The sequence below is a fragment of the Scomber japonicus genome, chromosome 6 (assembly GCF_027409825.1).
Source record: "Scomber japonicus isolate fScoJap1 chromosome 6, fScoJap1.pri, whole genome shotgun sequence".
Classification (NCBI taxonomy): Eukaryota; Metazoa; Chordata; class Actinopteri; order Scombriformes; family Scombridae; genus Scomber; species Scomber japonicus.
The window spans coordinates 32,957,517-32,974,142 of NC_070583.1; the positions used below are offsets into that span (position 1 = coordinate 32,957,517).

At 46.1% G+C, this 16,626-nt stretch overlaps 1 protein-coding gene across 1 annotated transcript in view; it reads left to right on the plus strand.

The window, feature by feature from the left end:
• The window catches only part of cep295 (centrosomal protein 295), a 34,921-nt gene that overhangs the window by 1,874 nt on the left and 16,421 nt on the right, over positions 1-16,626 (plus strand). Inside the window, exons 5-16 of the mRNA XM_053320285.1 lie at positions 1,012-1,125; positions 1,212-1,352; positions 2,516-2,699; positions 2,795-2,977; positions 3,729-3,968; positions 4,847-4,944; positions 5,486-5,683; positions 5,839-5,915; positions 6,428-7,604; positions 8,510-8,693; positions 9,631-9,816; positions 10,313-10,540. Of these exons, the coding sequence (XP_053176260.1) occupies positions 1,012-1,125; positions 1,212-1,352; positions 2,516-2,699; positions 2,795-2,977; positions 3,729-3,968; positions 4,847-4,944; positions 5,486-5,683; positions 5,839-5,915; positions 6,428-7,604; positions 8,510-8,693; positions 9,631-9,816; positions 10,313-10,540 (3,010 nt within the window). The remainder of the gene's footprint in view (positions 1-1,011; positions 1,126-1,211; positions 1,353-2,515; positions 2,700-2,794; positions 2,978-3,728; positions 3,969-4,846; positions 4,945-5,485; positions 5,684-5,838; positions 5,916-6,427; positions 7,605-8,509; positions 8,694-9,630; positions 9,817-10,312; positions 10,541-16,626) is intronic.

The following is a 16,626-nucleotide window of genomic DNA, read 5'->3' on the forward strand; positions in this document are numbered from 1 at the left end:
AATAGCAATGGTTGATAGATGGTAGATGATTGTTTTTCTATATAAAGAGATATTAAAAGAAAGGGTTACAGATCTGAATAGTATAAGAAGAAGTAGTAATGGTAATAAATTACGTCATCGTTTTAACTTAACCTTCGTGTTGTCCTCCTGGGTCAAACTGACCCTGTCTTTTGACTGTTCCTTCCTTCCTTCCTTCCTTCCTTCCTTTCTTTCTTTCCCCTCCTACCTTCCTCCCTTCCTTCTTTCCTCTGTCCCTCTTTCCCCTCTCCTTCTTTCCTTCCTTCCTTCCTCCCTTCCTCTTTTCCTTTTCCCTCCCTCCTTCCTTCTTTCCTCCTTCCCTCCTACCTTCCTTCCTTCCTTCTTTCCTTCCTTTCTTCCTTCCCTCCTTCCTTCTTCCTTCCTCCCTTCTTTCCTTCCTCCCTTCCTTCCTTGACTCGAGGACAACAGGAAGGTTAATGCATTCACAATCTTGAATTCCACTATTCTCTCCATTACATAGAATTAAACACACATATCAGCCATAATAATACAGTGGGGGGAAATAAGTATTGAATGCATCAACTTTTATTTTTTTCAGTGAACATATTTCCAATGATTCAAATGAAATGTTCATCAGACTTTGGTTTTAACTCAAGAAATCAACACATACAAAGAAATCAAAACATAAAAGTCCATTAATAAAGTTATGTGTAATAAAGTGGAATGAAAGAGCGATACGCCAAGGTAAGGAAAGACAGGAAACCAACTGAAATCTGTAAGTAGTTAGGAAGTGATTCTACCTCCTATGTGTGCTGGGTTAGTACATATTGATAGACTATGAAAAGGTGTTTTGTTACCAAGGTGTCACACAAGAAAGCTCCCATGATGAGCAGTTTCAAGGATCACGACTAAAATACAAAACAGTCTGTTAACATTGAAATAAGACATTTAACCAGAACTGACTGAATTAGACCCTGCGGCACATCTTAGGTGATGGATGGAGGTAACTTTTGTCTTTTCTTGTCGAAGCAGAACATCGACTCCAAGAAGCCACACATAGTAAAGAAATCAGATGTGAGTGCCTTTGCCGCTACGCATTACCACATGCCTGAAACCACCGTGGACAGAGAGGTGGACACAGAGCAGGTAAGCCCTCCAGTTATAAGACGCATGTGACCCTGCGACTGCGTTATGTTTATGAGAGTCATGTAAATCTTTAAATGTGACTGCAGGGTAACGCTCACGAGGGAGCCGAGCTGGAGGGGAAGAGACTGCAGGACTTGCAAAGGGAGGAAGAGAGGAAGAGAGAGGAGCAGCTGGAGAAGGCCCAGCTCCGGGGGAAGCAGGCTCTGAGGAGGGAGCAGCTCACGCAGGTACGACCTGAGGAGATAAACACAGAAATTTTTCATTATAATTATAATGATAATATTGATAATAACTTTATTTATATAGCACCTTTTTAATCCTCACATACTGTTCATATTCTGACTCATAATTAGTCTCGACACCAATTCATATTCATAAACTCCCTGTCAGTCATTAATTATAAATGTTTGATTAATCTTATGGAAAACCAGGAGGTTTGCCAGGAGAACATTTTATAGAACATGACGATACAAAAAAAATGTTTGAATGCTGATTTTTGATTACATACATGATACAAAATGATACTTTTTATTTACATTTTGGTATACTGTGGGTGACATCAGGAAAAATCCTGCTAAAATAAACATTATTCAGTGTTTTTACAGCAGGTCAAATGTGACCCTGTGCAGTATGTAAGAGTTTAAAACAGAGTTTACAAAGTGCTTTGACAGAATAAAGTGAAATAAAAGACAGTAACAAGTAGGCATGGGCCGGTATGAGATTCTGGCGGTATGATAACCATAAGAAAAAATATCACAGTTACACGGTATTGTGGTATTGTGATTCCAGCTCTAAAATGTTCCTAAAGGAAGGAAAATAAAGACAGACATGTTCATTTAACCTGAATCCGTAATGACAGTGTGAGGGGTCGTGATACTCTACGCTGCAGCTGCACCACCTGAGGGATTTCTGACCAGCACTTCCTGTCTTTGACCAGACTAAAAAGTGAGGGTCACTTCCTTTTCCTAAACAGAGATTAAGCTCGTACTCCTGTTATCCTCGAGTCAAGGAGGGAAGGAAGGAAGGGAGGGAGGAAGGAAGGAAGGAAGGGAGGGAGGGAGGGAGGGGAGGGAAGGGAAGGAGGAAGGAAGGACGGAAGGAAGGAAGGGAGGGAGGGAGAGAGGAAGAAAAGGAAGGGAGGAAGGACGGAAGAAAAGAAGGAAGGATGGGAGGGAGGAAGAAGGAAGGAAAGGAAGGACTAGCACTTTCTGTCTTTGACCAGACATAAAACAGCTCATACTTTAGGAACAGTATGACAGAAAATTTGGCGGTTTCAGTTATCGTGGCTTTTTCATATCGCGGTATACCTTGAACACGGTTATCATCCCATGCCTATATAAGATGCATTTAAAACTATATCTGTGTTTTTAATGGCTGCCTCCTTTTTCAGGACCGTGAGCGCTTGCTAGTTGAACTGGAGCACATGCAGCAGACAGACCTGCTGAGGAGGAGGCAGCAGGTGTCACAGATGCCTCCTCAGATCTTCCAGCCTCTCTACAAGAGACAAGAGATGAGGGACGACTTCCAGAGGGAGATGGAGTTCGCCTTCGAGGACATGTATACTGGAGAGAGGAGTAAGTGGAGCAGGATTTAGAAAAAAAAATGGCCGCAAAATAAGAGCAGTCTCTAATAGATCCTCTCTTTTAACTTCTACTGTTTCTGATCCCAGGGGTTAAAGGTGACCTCGTTGTCCAGCTGGTACCCGAGCCTCTGCCAGCTCCGTCCACAGGAAGCCAGGATCAAGAGCTCGACGTCACGCTGGATGAAATCGCCACACCGGACGAAGAAAACGCACATCGACGGAGAGCTGAGCAGGAAGCAGGAAGCACTGAGCAGGAAACTTCCTCTCAGGGTGAGGAGAAGCAGCAGATACACAAAAAACATCAATGCAATAATTTAAAGGGTTAATTTGATGATTTTAACACATTTAATTTGTCTTTACATTTAGATCATTCCTTCCTTCCTGCCTTCTTTCCTTCCTTCTTTCCTCCATCATTCAATCCTTCCTTTCCTTCCTCCCTTCCTCCTTCCTTCCTTCCTTCCTTCCTCCTTCCTTCCTTCCTTCCGTCCTTCTTTCCTCCATCATTCAATCCTTCCTTTCCTTCCTCCCTTCCTTTTTTCCTCCATCCTTTCCTTCCTTCTTCCTCCCTCCCGCCCTCCTTTCCTTCCTTCTTCCTCCCTTCCTTCCTTCTTCCTCCCTTCCTTCCTCCCTCCCTCCCTCCCTCCTTCCTCCCTCCCTCCCTCCCTCCTTCCCTCCCTCCTTTCTTTCTTTCTTCCTCCTTTCCTCCCTTACTTCCTCCCTTCTTTCCTTCCTTCCTTCCTTCCTCCCTCCCTCCCTCCCTCTCTTCTTTCCTTCCTCCCTCCCTGCTTTCCTTCCTTCGTCCTCCCTTCCTTCCTCCCTCCCTCCTTTCCTTCCTTCTTCCTTCCTTCCTTCCTCCCTCCCTCCCTCCCTCCCTCCCTCCCTCCCTCCCTCCCTCCCTCCCTTCCTCCCTTCCTACCTTCCTTCCTTGACTCGAGGACAACAGGAGGGTTAAGTGTCCTGCAGCTGCTAAGTTTAACTTTCTTGAAACTCATATTTATGTTGTTTTTTTTTAACTTTGCAGCGGATCCGTCCAGACCTGCTCCCAGACGGGCGTTGAGGAAGCTCCTGGATCGTATCAGGAACCAGAGGAACCAGTGGACTATCCACAGCGGCGGTGTCCCCGCGGCCGACTCACGGACCATCGTCACAGATCAGATCCCTGAGCGCGACACGACGACCATCGACACGGGCTCTCTGACCAGCGAGGAGAGAGACAGACCCGCCCCCATCAAGCTCCCCGAGACCTCCCACTCACCACCAAGTGAGTCATTCAATACAGAAATATTTATAGATGTTGGATGGGGGCGTCTATGCCGAAAAAAATCTTTAAAAAAAAATATATATATATTTAATAGAAGAAGAAGAAGAAGAAGAAGAAAAAGAAGACAGCTTTCTTTTTTAAGCCTCTTTTGTTGTTTACATGTCTCCCTTGTTTAAACTAATTTTATAAATTTATATATAAATATGTTTCGTTTTCATCTATTTTAATAACTTTTTGGCTAAAATGATGAAAATATAATAAAATAAGTTAACCCTGCTGTTGTCCTGGAGTCGAGGAAGGGAGGAAGAAGGAAGGAAAGGAGGAAGGAAGGGAGAAAGGAAAGAGAGAAGGAGAGAGGAAAGGAAGGAAGGTAGGAAGGAGGATGGAGGAAGGAAAGGAAGGGAGAAAGGAGGGAAAGAAAGAAGGAAGGGAGGAACGAAAGGAAGGAAGGAAGGGAGAAAGGAAAGGAAGGGAGGAAGGAAAGAAGGACAGAAGGAAGGAAGGAAGGAAGGAAAGGGAGGAAAGAAGGAACAGTCAAGACAGATAGGGTCAATTTGACCCGGGAGGACGACAGGAAGGTTAAAGTAAAATAAAATGAAATAAAAGACAGTAACAATAAACAAACGGCATCACATCAAAGCTAGTCTGTATAAATTAGTGTGTGTCTGTCAGATGATGTGTTATCACTGCTGCAGGATAACAGAGAGTAAGAAGACTAAACTGTTCATGTAATAAAACTAGGAGTGGTTTCTATTACTGTTCACAGAAACCCTGATTTACATCTGAGTAAAAATGTATATATATTTTATTGTTGTGAGATAATAGACAGTTTCTTCTTCTTCTTCTTTTTTTCTTCTTCTCGTATTTAATTCGAGCAGCGTTGGAGACAACAGAGCAGTCAGCTGCAGCAGATACTCTACTTCCTGATGTACTCGCCGACAGGATCCAAGAATTTGAAGAAGTGCGAAAGGAAAAGGTTCGTAACAATCTGACAATCCTACTCAGCAGTCCTGCAATAAATCTTGGTTTTATGTTCTATGTTTAGAGGTGTAGTTTGGTTCTAGTCTCATTTTGGGTGGGTTTTGTGATTGGTCAGAGCTGATTGATTCAGGTGTTTCTCATTTCTTAATTAATTCATCCTCAGTTTAAAGCAGCAGCAGCAGCAGAGAGTGACTGACTGCTTTGCTTCTTCTCCTTCTTGCTGCTCAATAGAACAAGTACAGATCATGGATTTTCTTGTTTTGGATCTAACAGACGGGAGGATGTTTCTTTATAAAATATCAAAAAGCAAAGCAAAGTTGAGCATCATGGAGTCTGGAGGATGTTTAATCTATATCTGCTTTACAGTCGAACCTCTAAGTCTCAGATTATATGATCTTAAAAACACCTGATGCCTCAAATGTGTTTCTTTCCCCCTCCTTTATTTCACACCAGAGGTAATCAGGTCGACTCTGAAGCTCAGCTAAAAACTGTGTTCACCATCAAGTTTTCTAGGTAACGTGATGTTTTTTGTCCAGGAAGTGGAGCTGGAGAGGCAGAAGCAGCAGCAGATGGTCTTACTGGAGGAACTGGAAGGGCAGAAAGCCAAACTGGAGCAGATGCTGCTCGAGGCCCAGCAGGAGAGAGAAGACCTGAAGGCTGCTGTGGCCCAGGAAGTGCCTGTTAAACAACCAGAAGTACCTGTCCACGACCAGGAAGTCACACACAGGCTGGAGGTACATCACTGGTTACACTTCAAAGCTCTTATTTGGTGTTTTTCCTCATAATTCAATGTCAAAGCAGATATTAAAATAGGCAAAATAAATCTCAATATTCAAATCAATGTGAATTTTACATATATAATTGTTACCTTCTCCTCTGCACTGTACAGCCGGTGCCTCCCGCTGGTGAAGACGACCACACGAGAAGACTCAGAGAATACCAACAACGGCTGCTGGAACAAAACAGGTGAGTTACAACGAGGACTGTCACAATAACTACTTTTATTGGACGATATATTATCTCAGAAATAATCCCGATAAATGATATTATTGTCATTTGAAGATTATTTTAATCGGAGGAAGGAAGGAAGGAAGGGGGGAAGAAGGGAATGAATGAAGGAAGGATGGAAGGGAGGGAGGGAGGGAGGAAGGAAGGGAGGAAGGGAAAAAGGGGAAAAGGAAGTATAGGAGGGAGGAAGGAATGAAGGACGGAGGAAAGGAGGAAGGGAGGAAGGAAGGCAGGAAGGCAGGAAAGGAGGGAGGAAAGAAGGACCCAGGAGGACAACACGGTTGAATTTGTTTAGACTCTTTTTACTTGTTTTTATCATTTAAATCTCTTTCTTTCACAAAAGCCCTTCTAGGTACCGGTGTTCCAAATCACCATTCACTACAAACACTGTGATACTTGTTTCAGTCTGTCCCTATTTAATAAATCGTAGTAATAACTCTCTGGAACCTCCTTTTTATTTGTTATTAAAGGATTCATCAGAGGTCTGTGGAGGTTGCTCGACAGCGTCTGGAGGAATACCAGCGAGCTCTACGAATTCGTTACAACATGACGGCTTCATCGACGCTGCACACCGTCGTCCCTCCAGGCCACATTTACCCTCCTCTACGCAACACTCAGTATCTTCCAACTCCGCTGCAACCCACGACAACTCCCAGAGCGCCGGCACACTTCCCTACTAACCTGCAAACCCTCGCAGAAGTCCCCACGAGAGAGTCGGACATTTTGGCTGCACCTCCTCATCTCCCTGAGTCTAGGTTGCTTTCAGATGAAGGTGAGTTTATTTCAAACAGGAGTCGGGTACAGGATGCCACTGTCCGGCTGACCAGCAGCATAATGGAGAGGGTAACGGAGCACCTTCCAGAGAGACTGAGACCCTCGTCTGTCACCACAGAGCCTTACAAACTGCTCACATCCCGTCACTCGGCCACCGGTGCCCCACTCACGCCAGCTTTTGATCACATCCGAGACAACAGCCCGAACCTCACAGATGTTGCACCTCTGGGTCAAATAAGGGTTAAACCTGGGACTTTACCGTGTGGCTCCCTGCTGACCGGCTCTCTGAGAGAGGACGGCACGGAGCATCGGAGACGAGAGCTTCAGGAGATCCAGAGACGGGTGCTGCAGCAGAGGGAGGTGATAGAGCTGCAGCGGAGGCAACAGGAAAAGGAGAGGCAGGGACGGGAGGAGCAGGGACGGGAGGAGCAGCGGAGGGAGGCGATGGAGCTGCAGCAGAGGGAGGCGATGGAGTTGCAGCGGAGGCAACTGGAAAACGAGAGGCAGAGACTGGAGGAGCTAGAGCGGAGGCAACAAGACAACGAGAGGCAGAGACGGGAGGAGCTGGAGCGGAGGCAACAAGACAACGAGAGGCAGAGACGGGAGGAGCTGGAGCGGAGGCAACAAGACAACGAGAGGCAGAGACGGGAGGAGCTGGAGCGGAGGCAACAAGACAACGAGAGGCAGAGACGGGAGGAGCTGGAGCGGAGGCAACAAGACAACGAGAGGCAGAGACGGGAGGAGCTGGAGCGGAGGCAACAAGACAACGAGAGGCAGAGACGGGAGGAGCTGGAGCGGAGACAGGAAGAGGAGATGGGGCAGATGAGACGGCAGAAGGAGGCGCTGGAGGCTCTGATTGATGCTGATGCACAAGTGAGTCGAGAGAGAGTTCACAGTACATGTAGATGACTTGGTGTGAATTTAGTGTTGCGTAAAAGTAAAGTTGGACTATCGGTTTAACCCTTTTATAGGACACTCATTGAAAGGAAGGGAGGAAGGAAGGAAGAAAGGAAAGGAGGGATGGACGGAGGAAAGAAGGAAGGAAGGGGGGAGGAAAGAAGGAAGGAAGGGGGGAGGAAAGAAAGAGAGGGAGGGAAGAAAGAAAGAAGGAAGGAAGGAAGGAAGAAGAAAGGGGGATGGAGGAAGGAAAGAAGGAAGGAAGGGGGAGGAAAGAAAGAGAGAAGGAGGGAGAGAGGAAGGGAAGAAAGAAAGAGAAGGAGGGAGAGAGGAAGGGAAGAAAGAAAGAGAGAAGGAGGGAGAGAGGAAGGGAAGAAAGAAGGAAGGAAGGAAGAAGAGAGGGGGATGGAGGAAGGAAGGAAGGAAGAAGAAAGGGGGATGGAGGAAGGAAGGAAGGAAGGAAGGAAGGGGGGAGGAAAGAAAGAGAGAAGGAGGGAGAGAGGAAGGGAAGAAAGAAGGAAGGAAGGAAGAAGAACAGATGGAAGTAAGGGAAGGAAGGATGGAGGAAGGAAAGAAGGAAGGAAGGGAGGAGAGAAGGAGGGAGGGAGGAAGGACAGATGGAAGGAAGGACGGAGGAAATAAGGAACGAGGGAGAGAGGAAGGGAAGAAAGGAAGGCAGGCAGGGAGGAAGGATATTTTGGGATATTTACAGAAGTTACCAAATATAATTATTTGCCCAATAAAGGGTTAAGGGTCAGTGATGTATTTTTGTGTCTATGAGGTTTAGTCACATTTTTAAAGGGGTTAAAATGTAAAAATAAAAGTACGAATAACTTAAGCATCAAATTTCATTATTATTATTATTATTTTCTCCCCTGCAGCCGACTCCAGAGGTCGCCAGTGAAGTGTTGGCTTCGGAGGACATCGGTCAGACTCGTCTCAAATTACTGGCGTCCCTGCTTAGAGCCATCGAGGAGTCTAACGGAGGAACTCTGTCTCAACTGGAAACCCGTCAGGAGGAAGACAAATCTCCTCCGCAACCACCGTCTACCACCAGTGAGACAGGTAACTGCTACTGTGAGAAATATGCAGAAGACAGACGTAGAGCACATTATAATAAAATGGAATAGAGGAATAACAATAATGCCGACAGCCCTAAAAATAAGATAAAATGTGATTATGCCAGATATTCAAGATGCTTTAACCCTTTATTGGGCAAATAATTATATTTGGTAACTTCTGTAAATATCCCAAAATATCCTTCCTTCCTTCCTTCCTTCCTTCCTTCCTTCCTTCCTTTCCTTCCTCCCTGCCTTCTTTCTTCCCTTCCTTCCTTTCCTTCCTCCCTCCCTCATTCCTTATCTCCTCCATCCTTCCTTCCATCTGTCCTTCCTCCCTCCCTCCTTCTTTCCTTCCTCCGTCCTTCCTTCGTTCCTTTCCTTCCTTCCATCTGTCCTTCCTCCCTCCCTCCTTCTCTCCTCCCTTCCTTCTTTCCTCCCTCCGTCCTTCCTTCCTTCCATCTGTTCTTCCTCCCTCCCTCCTTCTTTCCTTCCTCCATCCCCCTTTCTTCTTCCTTCCTTCTTTCTTCCCTTCCTCCCTCCCTCCTTCTCGCTTTCTTTCCTCCCCCCTACCTTCCTTCCTTCCTTTCCTTCCTCCGTCCTTCCTTCGTTCCTTTCCTTCCTTCCATCTGTTCTTCCTCCCTCCCTCCTTCTTTCCTCCCTCCGTCCTTCCTTCCTTCCATCTGTTCTTCCTCCCTCCCTCCTTCTCTCCTCCCTTCCTTCTTTCCTTCCTCCATCCCCCTTTCTTCTTCCTTCCTCCTTTCTTCCCTTCCTCCCTCCCTCCTTCTCTCTTTCTTTCCTCCCCCCTACCTTCCTTCCTTCCTTTCCTTCCTTCGTCCTTCCTTCCTTCCTCCCTTCCTTCCTTCCTTCCTTCCTCCCTCCCTTCCTTTCAATGATTGTCCTATAAAGGGTTAACGGAGTATATTAACATAATTTCTATTAAGATCCCGTCACTCAGAGCAGAGTTCCTGCTGGATCTGCTCCAACCTCCGTCCTCCCCCCTCCTCCTCCTCGAGCAGCGAAGCCCCCGGTGACCCGCGTCAGAGTCGGCATCATGGAGATGAACGAACAACATGAGCTCAGTGCTATTCAGGAGGTGGAGAGCCCATTGAACGCCAGCCAGGTCACAGGTCAGCTCAGCCCAGAAACTCACCAGTAACAAGTTTTAACCCTCGTGTCGTCCTCCCGGGTCAAATTGACCCCGTCTGTTTTGACTGTTCCTTCTTTCCTCCCTTCCTTCCTTCCTTCCTTCCTTCCTTCCTTCTAGCTGTCTTTCCTCCCTCCCTCCTTCTCTCTTTCTTTCGTTCCTTCCTCTCTCTTTCCTCCCTTCCTTCCTTCGTCCCTCCTTCTTTTCTTCCCTCCTTCCTTCCTTTCCTTCCTCCCTCCCTTCCTCCTCTTTCTTTCCTCTCCCCTACCTTCCTCCCTTCTTTCTTTCCTTTATTCTTCCCTTCCTATTTTCCCTTTTGCTTCCCTTCCTCTGTCCTTCTTTCTTCCCTCCGCCCTACCTTCCTTCCTTCCTTCCTTCTCCCTTCCTCCCTTCCTTCCTTGACTCGAGGACAACCTGAGGGTTAACCACATGATCAAAACTAAGGAGAGGATTATTTTTTTTCTTCTTCTCCTCCTCAGGCCCTGAAGACGGCATGAAGACACTAACAGAAGCTGTAGGCTGGGATCTGCAGGAGGAATCTGAATCTTACGTTGCCTCCGACGAGACCTCGCAGACCCCCTCGGTGTCGAGCAGCGAGCAGCAGACTGATGAAAGACCGACCGCCTCAGTGATGAACTCAAGAAGATCCAGCTGGAGAGAGAGGCTGCTGACGGGGGCAGGAACATCTCCAGAGTCCTCGAAGTCTGGTATGTAGAGGGAAAATGAAGAAGAGTAAGATGACTTGGATTGGAAGAAAATGGTCAATCTTTATTTATGTAGCGCTAAATCACAACAGAAGTCATCTCAAGGCAGTTTTCCCATAGAGCAGGTTTAGACGGTACTCTTTGATTTAATTCGAACTAGGCATGGGATGATAACCGTGTTCAAGGTATACCGCAATTTGAAAAAGCCACAATAACCGAAACCGCCAAATTTTCTGTCATATCGTTCCTAAGGTATGAGCTGTTTTTAGTCTGGTCAGAGACAGGAAGTGCTGGTCAAAGACAGGAAGTGCTGGTCAAAGACAGGAAGTGCTGGTCAGAAATCCCTCAGGTGGTGCAGCTGCAGCGTAGAGTATCACGACCCCTCACACTGTCATTACAGATTCAGGTTAAATTAACATTTCTGTCTTTATTTTTCTTCCTTTTAGGAACATTTTAGAGCTGGAATCACAATACCGCCATACCGTGAAACCCTGATATTTATGCTTATGGTTATCATACCACCAGAATCTCATACCGGCCCATGCCTAATTCCAACCCAACATTCACATATGAGCTGCACTGAGATTGATCTGATAAATGGGACTTTAACCACCTTAATGCAATCCCTTTCTGATGCTAATTAACTTTTTTATAAACTGTTCAGGCTCCAAAATTGACCCTTTTTTGCATTTGAGAGCTGTGAATACAAACTTAAACACATTTTCATTGGCTGGACCCAGAATATATAGAAATAAAAATAGAAATAATTTGCATCTTTTTTTTTCTTTGTAGCTGACACACACATTTTTGTATATTCAAATTAACAAATCTGACCTGCATTTAATGTCTTTTCTCCTTTTTTTTAAATGAATTGAAGAAACTCTGTCTGCTCTCTGACAGCTTCTTTTTTTTAAAGGATTAATCAAACATTTATTAATGACTGATTTATGAGTCAGAATATGAATAGTACGTAAGGATTAAATGTTCCAGTCTCTGTATAACAGGATGTGTGATGGTCAATGGTATCAAATGTAATATTAAAAGATTTAACAGGACACACAGAGAAAGAAGTCCATTGTCTGTCTGATGCACCTAAAGAGGTTATTTGTAACTTTTAGCAGTGCTGTCTCTGTGCTATGATGAGCTCTAAATCCAGACTGAAAATCCTCCAACTGTTATGTAGGAAGTTCACAACTGATTGGCAACTGCTTTCTCAAAGATGTTTTAGAAAGGAAGGAAGGAAGGAAAGGAGGGAAAGGAGGGAGGGAGGAAAGAAAGAAAGGAGGGAGGGAGGGAGGGAGGGAGGAAGGAAAGAAGAAGAAGGGAGGGAGGGAGGAAGGAAGGAAGGACGAAGGAAGGAAGGAAGGAGGGAGGAAAGGGAGGGAGGGAGGGAGGAAAGAAAGGAGGGAGGGAGGGAGGAAAGAAAGGAGGGAGGGAGGAAGAAGGAAGGAAGGAAAGGAGGAGGAGGAAGGAAGGACGAAGGAAAGAAGGAAGGAAGGAAGAAAGGAGGGAGAGAGGAAGGAAGGAAGGACGGACGAAAGAAGGAAGGAAGAAAGGAAGGACGGACGAAAGAAGGAAGAAAGGAGGAAGGGAGGGAGGAAAGAAAGAAGGAAGGAAGGAAGGAAGAAAGAAAGAAAGAAAGAAAGAAAGAAAGAAGAGGTTTGATATAGGTCTATAATCTGCTATAACACCTGAATCAAGATCAGAGGAGTCAAACTCATTTTCATTCAAGGGCCACATACAGACCAATTTGATCTCATGTGGGCCGGATCATTAAAAAGATGGAAGGAAGGAAGGAAGGAAGGAAATAAGAAGGGAAGGAAGGAAAGACAGGAGGAAGGAGGGAAGAAAGGTAGGAAAGAGAGATAGTGAAGGACAGACGGAAGGAAGGAAGGACAGATTGAAGGAAGGAAGGAAGGAAGGACAGATTGAATGAAGGACAGAAGGAAGGAAGGACAGATTGAATGAAGGACAGAAGGAAGGAAGGACAGATTGAAGGAAGGACAGATGGAAGAATTGAAGGAAGGACAGATGGAAGAATGGAAGTAAGGACAGAAGGAAGGAAGGACAGATGGAAGAATGGAAGGACAGAAGGAAGGAAGGACAGATTGAAGGAAGGACAGAAGAAAGGAAGGAAGGACAGATTGAATGAAGGACAGAAGGAAGGAAGGACAGATTGAAGGAAGGACAGATGGAAGAATGGAAGTAAGGACAGAAGGAAGGAAGGACAGATGGAAGAATGGAAGTAAGGACAGAAGGAAGGAAGGACAGATGGAAGAATGGAAGGAAGGACAGATTGAAGGAAGAAAGGAAGGATGGACAGAAGGAAGGAAGGACAGATTGAAGAAAGGAAAAAAGGAAGGACAGATGGAAAGAAGGAAGGAAGGAAGGAAGGAAAAGAGCACAGGAAGGAAAGTGGGCTGGATTGCGCCCCTCGGCGGGCTGTATCTGGCCCGCGGGCCGCATGTTTGACACCCCTGATCTAGAGCAAGAGTGGGGGTTTAATGACAGCGACTGTGTTACATGTCCTGGTACTAAAGACAGATCATATCTAATAATAAAGAAGTGCTAACTGACGGGAAGACGTCCTCGAGCAGCCTGGTGGTTGGGATCAGGTCTAAAAAAAGATAAAATGGGGTTTCAATTTAACCCTCCTGTTATGCTCCCGGGTCAAATTGACCCATCTGTTTTGACTCTTCCTTCCTTCCTTCCTTCCTTCCTGCCTACCTTCCGTCCCTCTTTCCTTCCTACCTTCCTTCCCTCCTTCCTCCTTTCCTTCCTTCCTTCCTTCCTTCCTACCTTCCTTCCCTCCTTTCCTTCCTTCCTTCCTTCCCTCCCTCCCTCCTTTCCTTCCTTCCTTCCTTCCCTCCTTCCTCCTGTCCTTCCTTCCATCCTTCCTTCCTTCCTTCCTTCCTTCCCTCCTTCCTCCTTTCCTTCCTTCCTTCCTTCCCTCCTTCCTCCTTTCCTTCCTTCCTACCTTCCTTCCCTCCTTTCCTTCCTTCCTTCCTTCCCTCCCTCCCTCCTTTCCTTCCTTCCTTCCTTCCTTCCTTCCTTCCTTCCTTCCTTCCTTCCTTCCTGCCTTTACTCCCTTCCTCCCTCCCTCCCTTCTTGACTGGAACACAACAGGAGGGTTAAGATATTTTCTACTTGACTGAAATATATTATATTATTTTCCAGATTCAAACCGTAGAATCATCTCACCGATTTCCTCCGACTCTGGAAGAGGAGCCGACTATTCTGGTCTAGGAATCGCCAGCTACAAATCCTTCACAGAGGTAACCCGGACTAAAACCTTATTACAGCTGCTCTTTCCTTCCTTTCCTTCCTTCCTTCCTTCCTTCCTCACTCCTTCCTTCCTTCCTTCTTTCGTCCTTCCTCGCTCTTTCCTTCCTTCCTCACTCCTTCCTTCCTTCCTTTCTTCCTCACTCCTTCCTTCCTTCCTTCCTTCCTTCCTTCCTTCCTTCCTTCCTTCCTTCCTTCCTTCCTCGCTCCTTCCTTCCTTCCTTCCTTTCTTTCCTTTCTTTCCTTTCTTTCCTTCCTTCCTTCTTTCTTTCGTCCTTCCTTCCTCCCTTCCTTCCTTCCTTCCTTCCTTCCTTCTTTCGTCCTTTCGTCCTTCCTTCCTTCCTTCCTCCCTTCCTTCCTTCTTTCGTCCTTCCTTCCTTCTTTCGTCCTTTCGTCCTTCCTTCCTTCCTTCCTTCCTTCCTTCCTTCCTTTCTTTCCTTTCTTTCCTTTCTTTCCTTCCTTCCTTCCTTCCTTCTTTCGTCCTTCCTTTCTTTCCTTCCTTCTTTCTTTCGTCCTTCCTTCCTTCCTTCCTTCTTTCGTCCTTCCTTCCTTCTTTCGTCCTTCCTTCCTTCCTTCCTTCCTTCCTTTCTTTCGTCCTTCCTTCCTTCCTTCTTTCTTTCGTCCTTCCTTCCTTCCTTCTTTCGTCCTTCCTTCCTTCCTTCCTTCCTTCCTTCCTTCCTTCCTCGCTCCTCCCTCCCTTCCTTCCTTCTTTCGTCCTTCCTTCCTTCTTTCGTCCTTCCTTCCTTCTTTCGTCCTTCCTTCCTTCTTTCGTCCTTTCGTCCTTCCTTCCTTCCTTCCTTTCTTTCCTTCCTTCCTTCCTTCTTTCTTTCGTCCTTCCTTCCTTCCTTCTTTCTTTCGTCCTTCCTTCCTTCCTTCTTTCGTCTTCCTTCGTCCTTTCGTCCTTCCTTCCTTCCTTTCTTTCTTTCCTTTCTTTCCTTCCTTCCTTCCTTCTTTCGTCCTTCTTTTCCTTCCTTCCTTCCTTCCTTCCTTCTTTCGTCCTTCCTTCCTTCCTTCCTTCCTTCCTTCCTTCCTTCCTTCCTTCTTTCCTCCCTTCCTTCCTCGCTTCTTACTTCCTTCCTTCCTTCCTTTTTCCTTCCCTTTGAAACAATTCATCGATGCTGTGTGAAAGTTAGAAGGGAAGGAAACGTCTGGTTTGGTCAAAGAGCTTCTGTCTGATCTCGCAAGTACTTTTATTTATTTATTCATTTATTTTTTTAGATTGATTTTATGCCCAACTAACCCTAACCCGTTATTATTTAACCTTTGTGTCGTCCTCCCCGGGTCAAATTGACCTGTCTGTTTTGACTGTTCCTTCCTTCCTCCCTTCCTTCCTCACTCCTTCCTTCCTTCCTTCCTTCTTTCGTCCTTCCTTCCTCCTTTTCTTCCTTTCTTCCTTCCTTCCTTCCTTCTTTCGTCCTTCCTTCTTTCGTCCGTCCTTCCTTCCTTCCTTCCTTCTTTCTTTCGTCCTTCCTTCCTTCCTTCCTTCCTTCCTCGCTCCTTCCTTCCTTCCTTCCTCGCTCCTTCCTTCCTTCTTTCCTTCCTTCCTTCCTTCCTTCCTTCTTTCGTCCTTCCTTCCTTCTTTCGTCCTTCCTTCCTTCCTTCCTTCCTTCCTTCCTTCCTTCCTTCCTTCTTTCGTCCTTCCTTCCTTCCTTCTTTCGTCCTTCCTTCCTTCCTTCTTTCGTCCTTCCTTCCTTCCTTCTTTCCTCCTTCCTTCCTTCCTTCCTCGCTCCTTCCTTCCTTCCTTCCTCGCTCCTTCCTTCCTTCCTTCCTTCCTCCCTTCCTCCCTTCCTTCCTTCCTTCCTTCTTTCGTCCTTCCTTCCTTCCTTCCTCACTCCTTCCTTCCTCCTTCCCTCCCTTCCTTCCTCCCTTCCTTCTTTCGTCCTTCCTTTCCTTCCTTCCTTCCTTCCTTCCTTCCTCACTCCTTCCTTCCTTCCTCCCTTCCTTCCTTCCGTCCTTCCTTCCTTCTTTCGTCCTTCCTTCCTTCCGTCCTTCCTTCCTTCCGTCCTTCCTTCCTTCCGTCCTTCCTTCCTTCTTTCGTCCTTCCTTCCTTCTTTCGTCCTTCCTTCCTTCCTTTCGTCCTTCCTTCCTTCTTTCTTTCGTCCTTCCTTCCTTCCTTCCTTTCGTCCTTCCTTCCTTCTTTCCTTTCTTTCCTTCTTTCCTCCCTTCCTTCCTTCCTCGCTCCTTCCTTCCTCCCTTCCTTCCTTCCTTCCTTCCTTCCTTTTTCCTTCCCTTTGGAACAATTCATCGATGTTGTGTGAAAGTTAGAAAGGAAGGAAACGTCTGGTTTGGTCAAAGAGCTTCTGTCTGATCTCACAAATACTTTTATTTATTTATTTATTTTTTTAGATTGATTTTATGCCCAACTAACCCTAACCCGTTATTATTTAACCTTTGTGTCGTCCTCCCCGGGTCAAATTGACCTATCTGTTTTGACTGTTCCTTCCTTCCTTCCTTCCTTCCTTCCTTCCTTCCTCACTCCTTCCTCCCTTCCTTCCTTCCTTTCTTCTTCCTCTTCGTTCGTCCTTCCTTCCTTCCTTCCTTCCTTCCTTCCTTCTTTCGTCCTTCCTTCCTTCTTTCGTCCTTCCTTCCTTCCTCCCTTCCTTCCTTCCTTCCTTCCTTCCTTCCTTCCTTCTTTCCTCCCTTCCTTCCTCGCTCCTTCTTTCCTTCCTTCTTTCCTCCCTTCCTTCCTCGCTTCTTCCTCCCTTCCTTCCTTCCTTCCTTCCTTCCTTCCTCACTCCTTCCTTCCTTCCTTCCTTCCTTCCTTCCTTCCTTCCTTCCTTCTTTCCTTCCTTCCTTCCTTCCTTCTT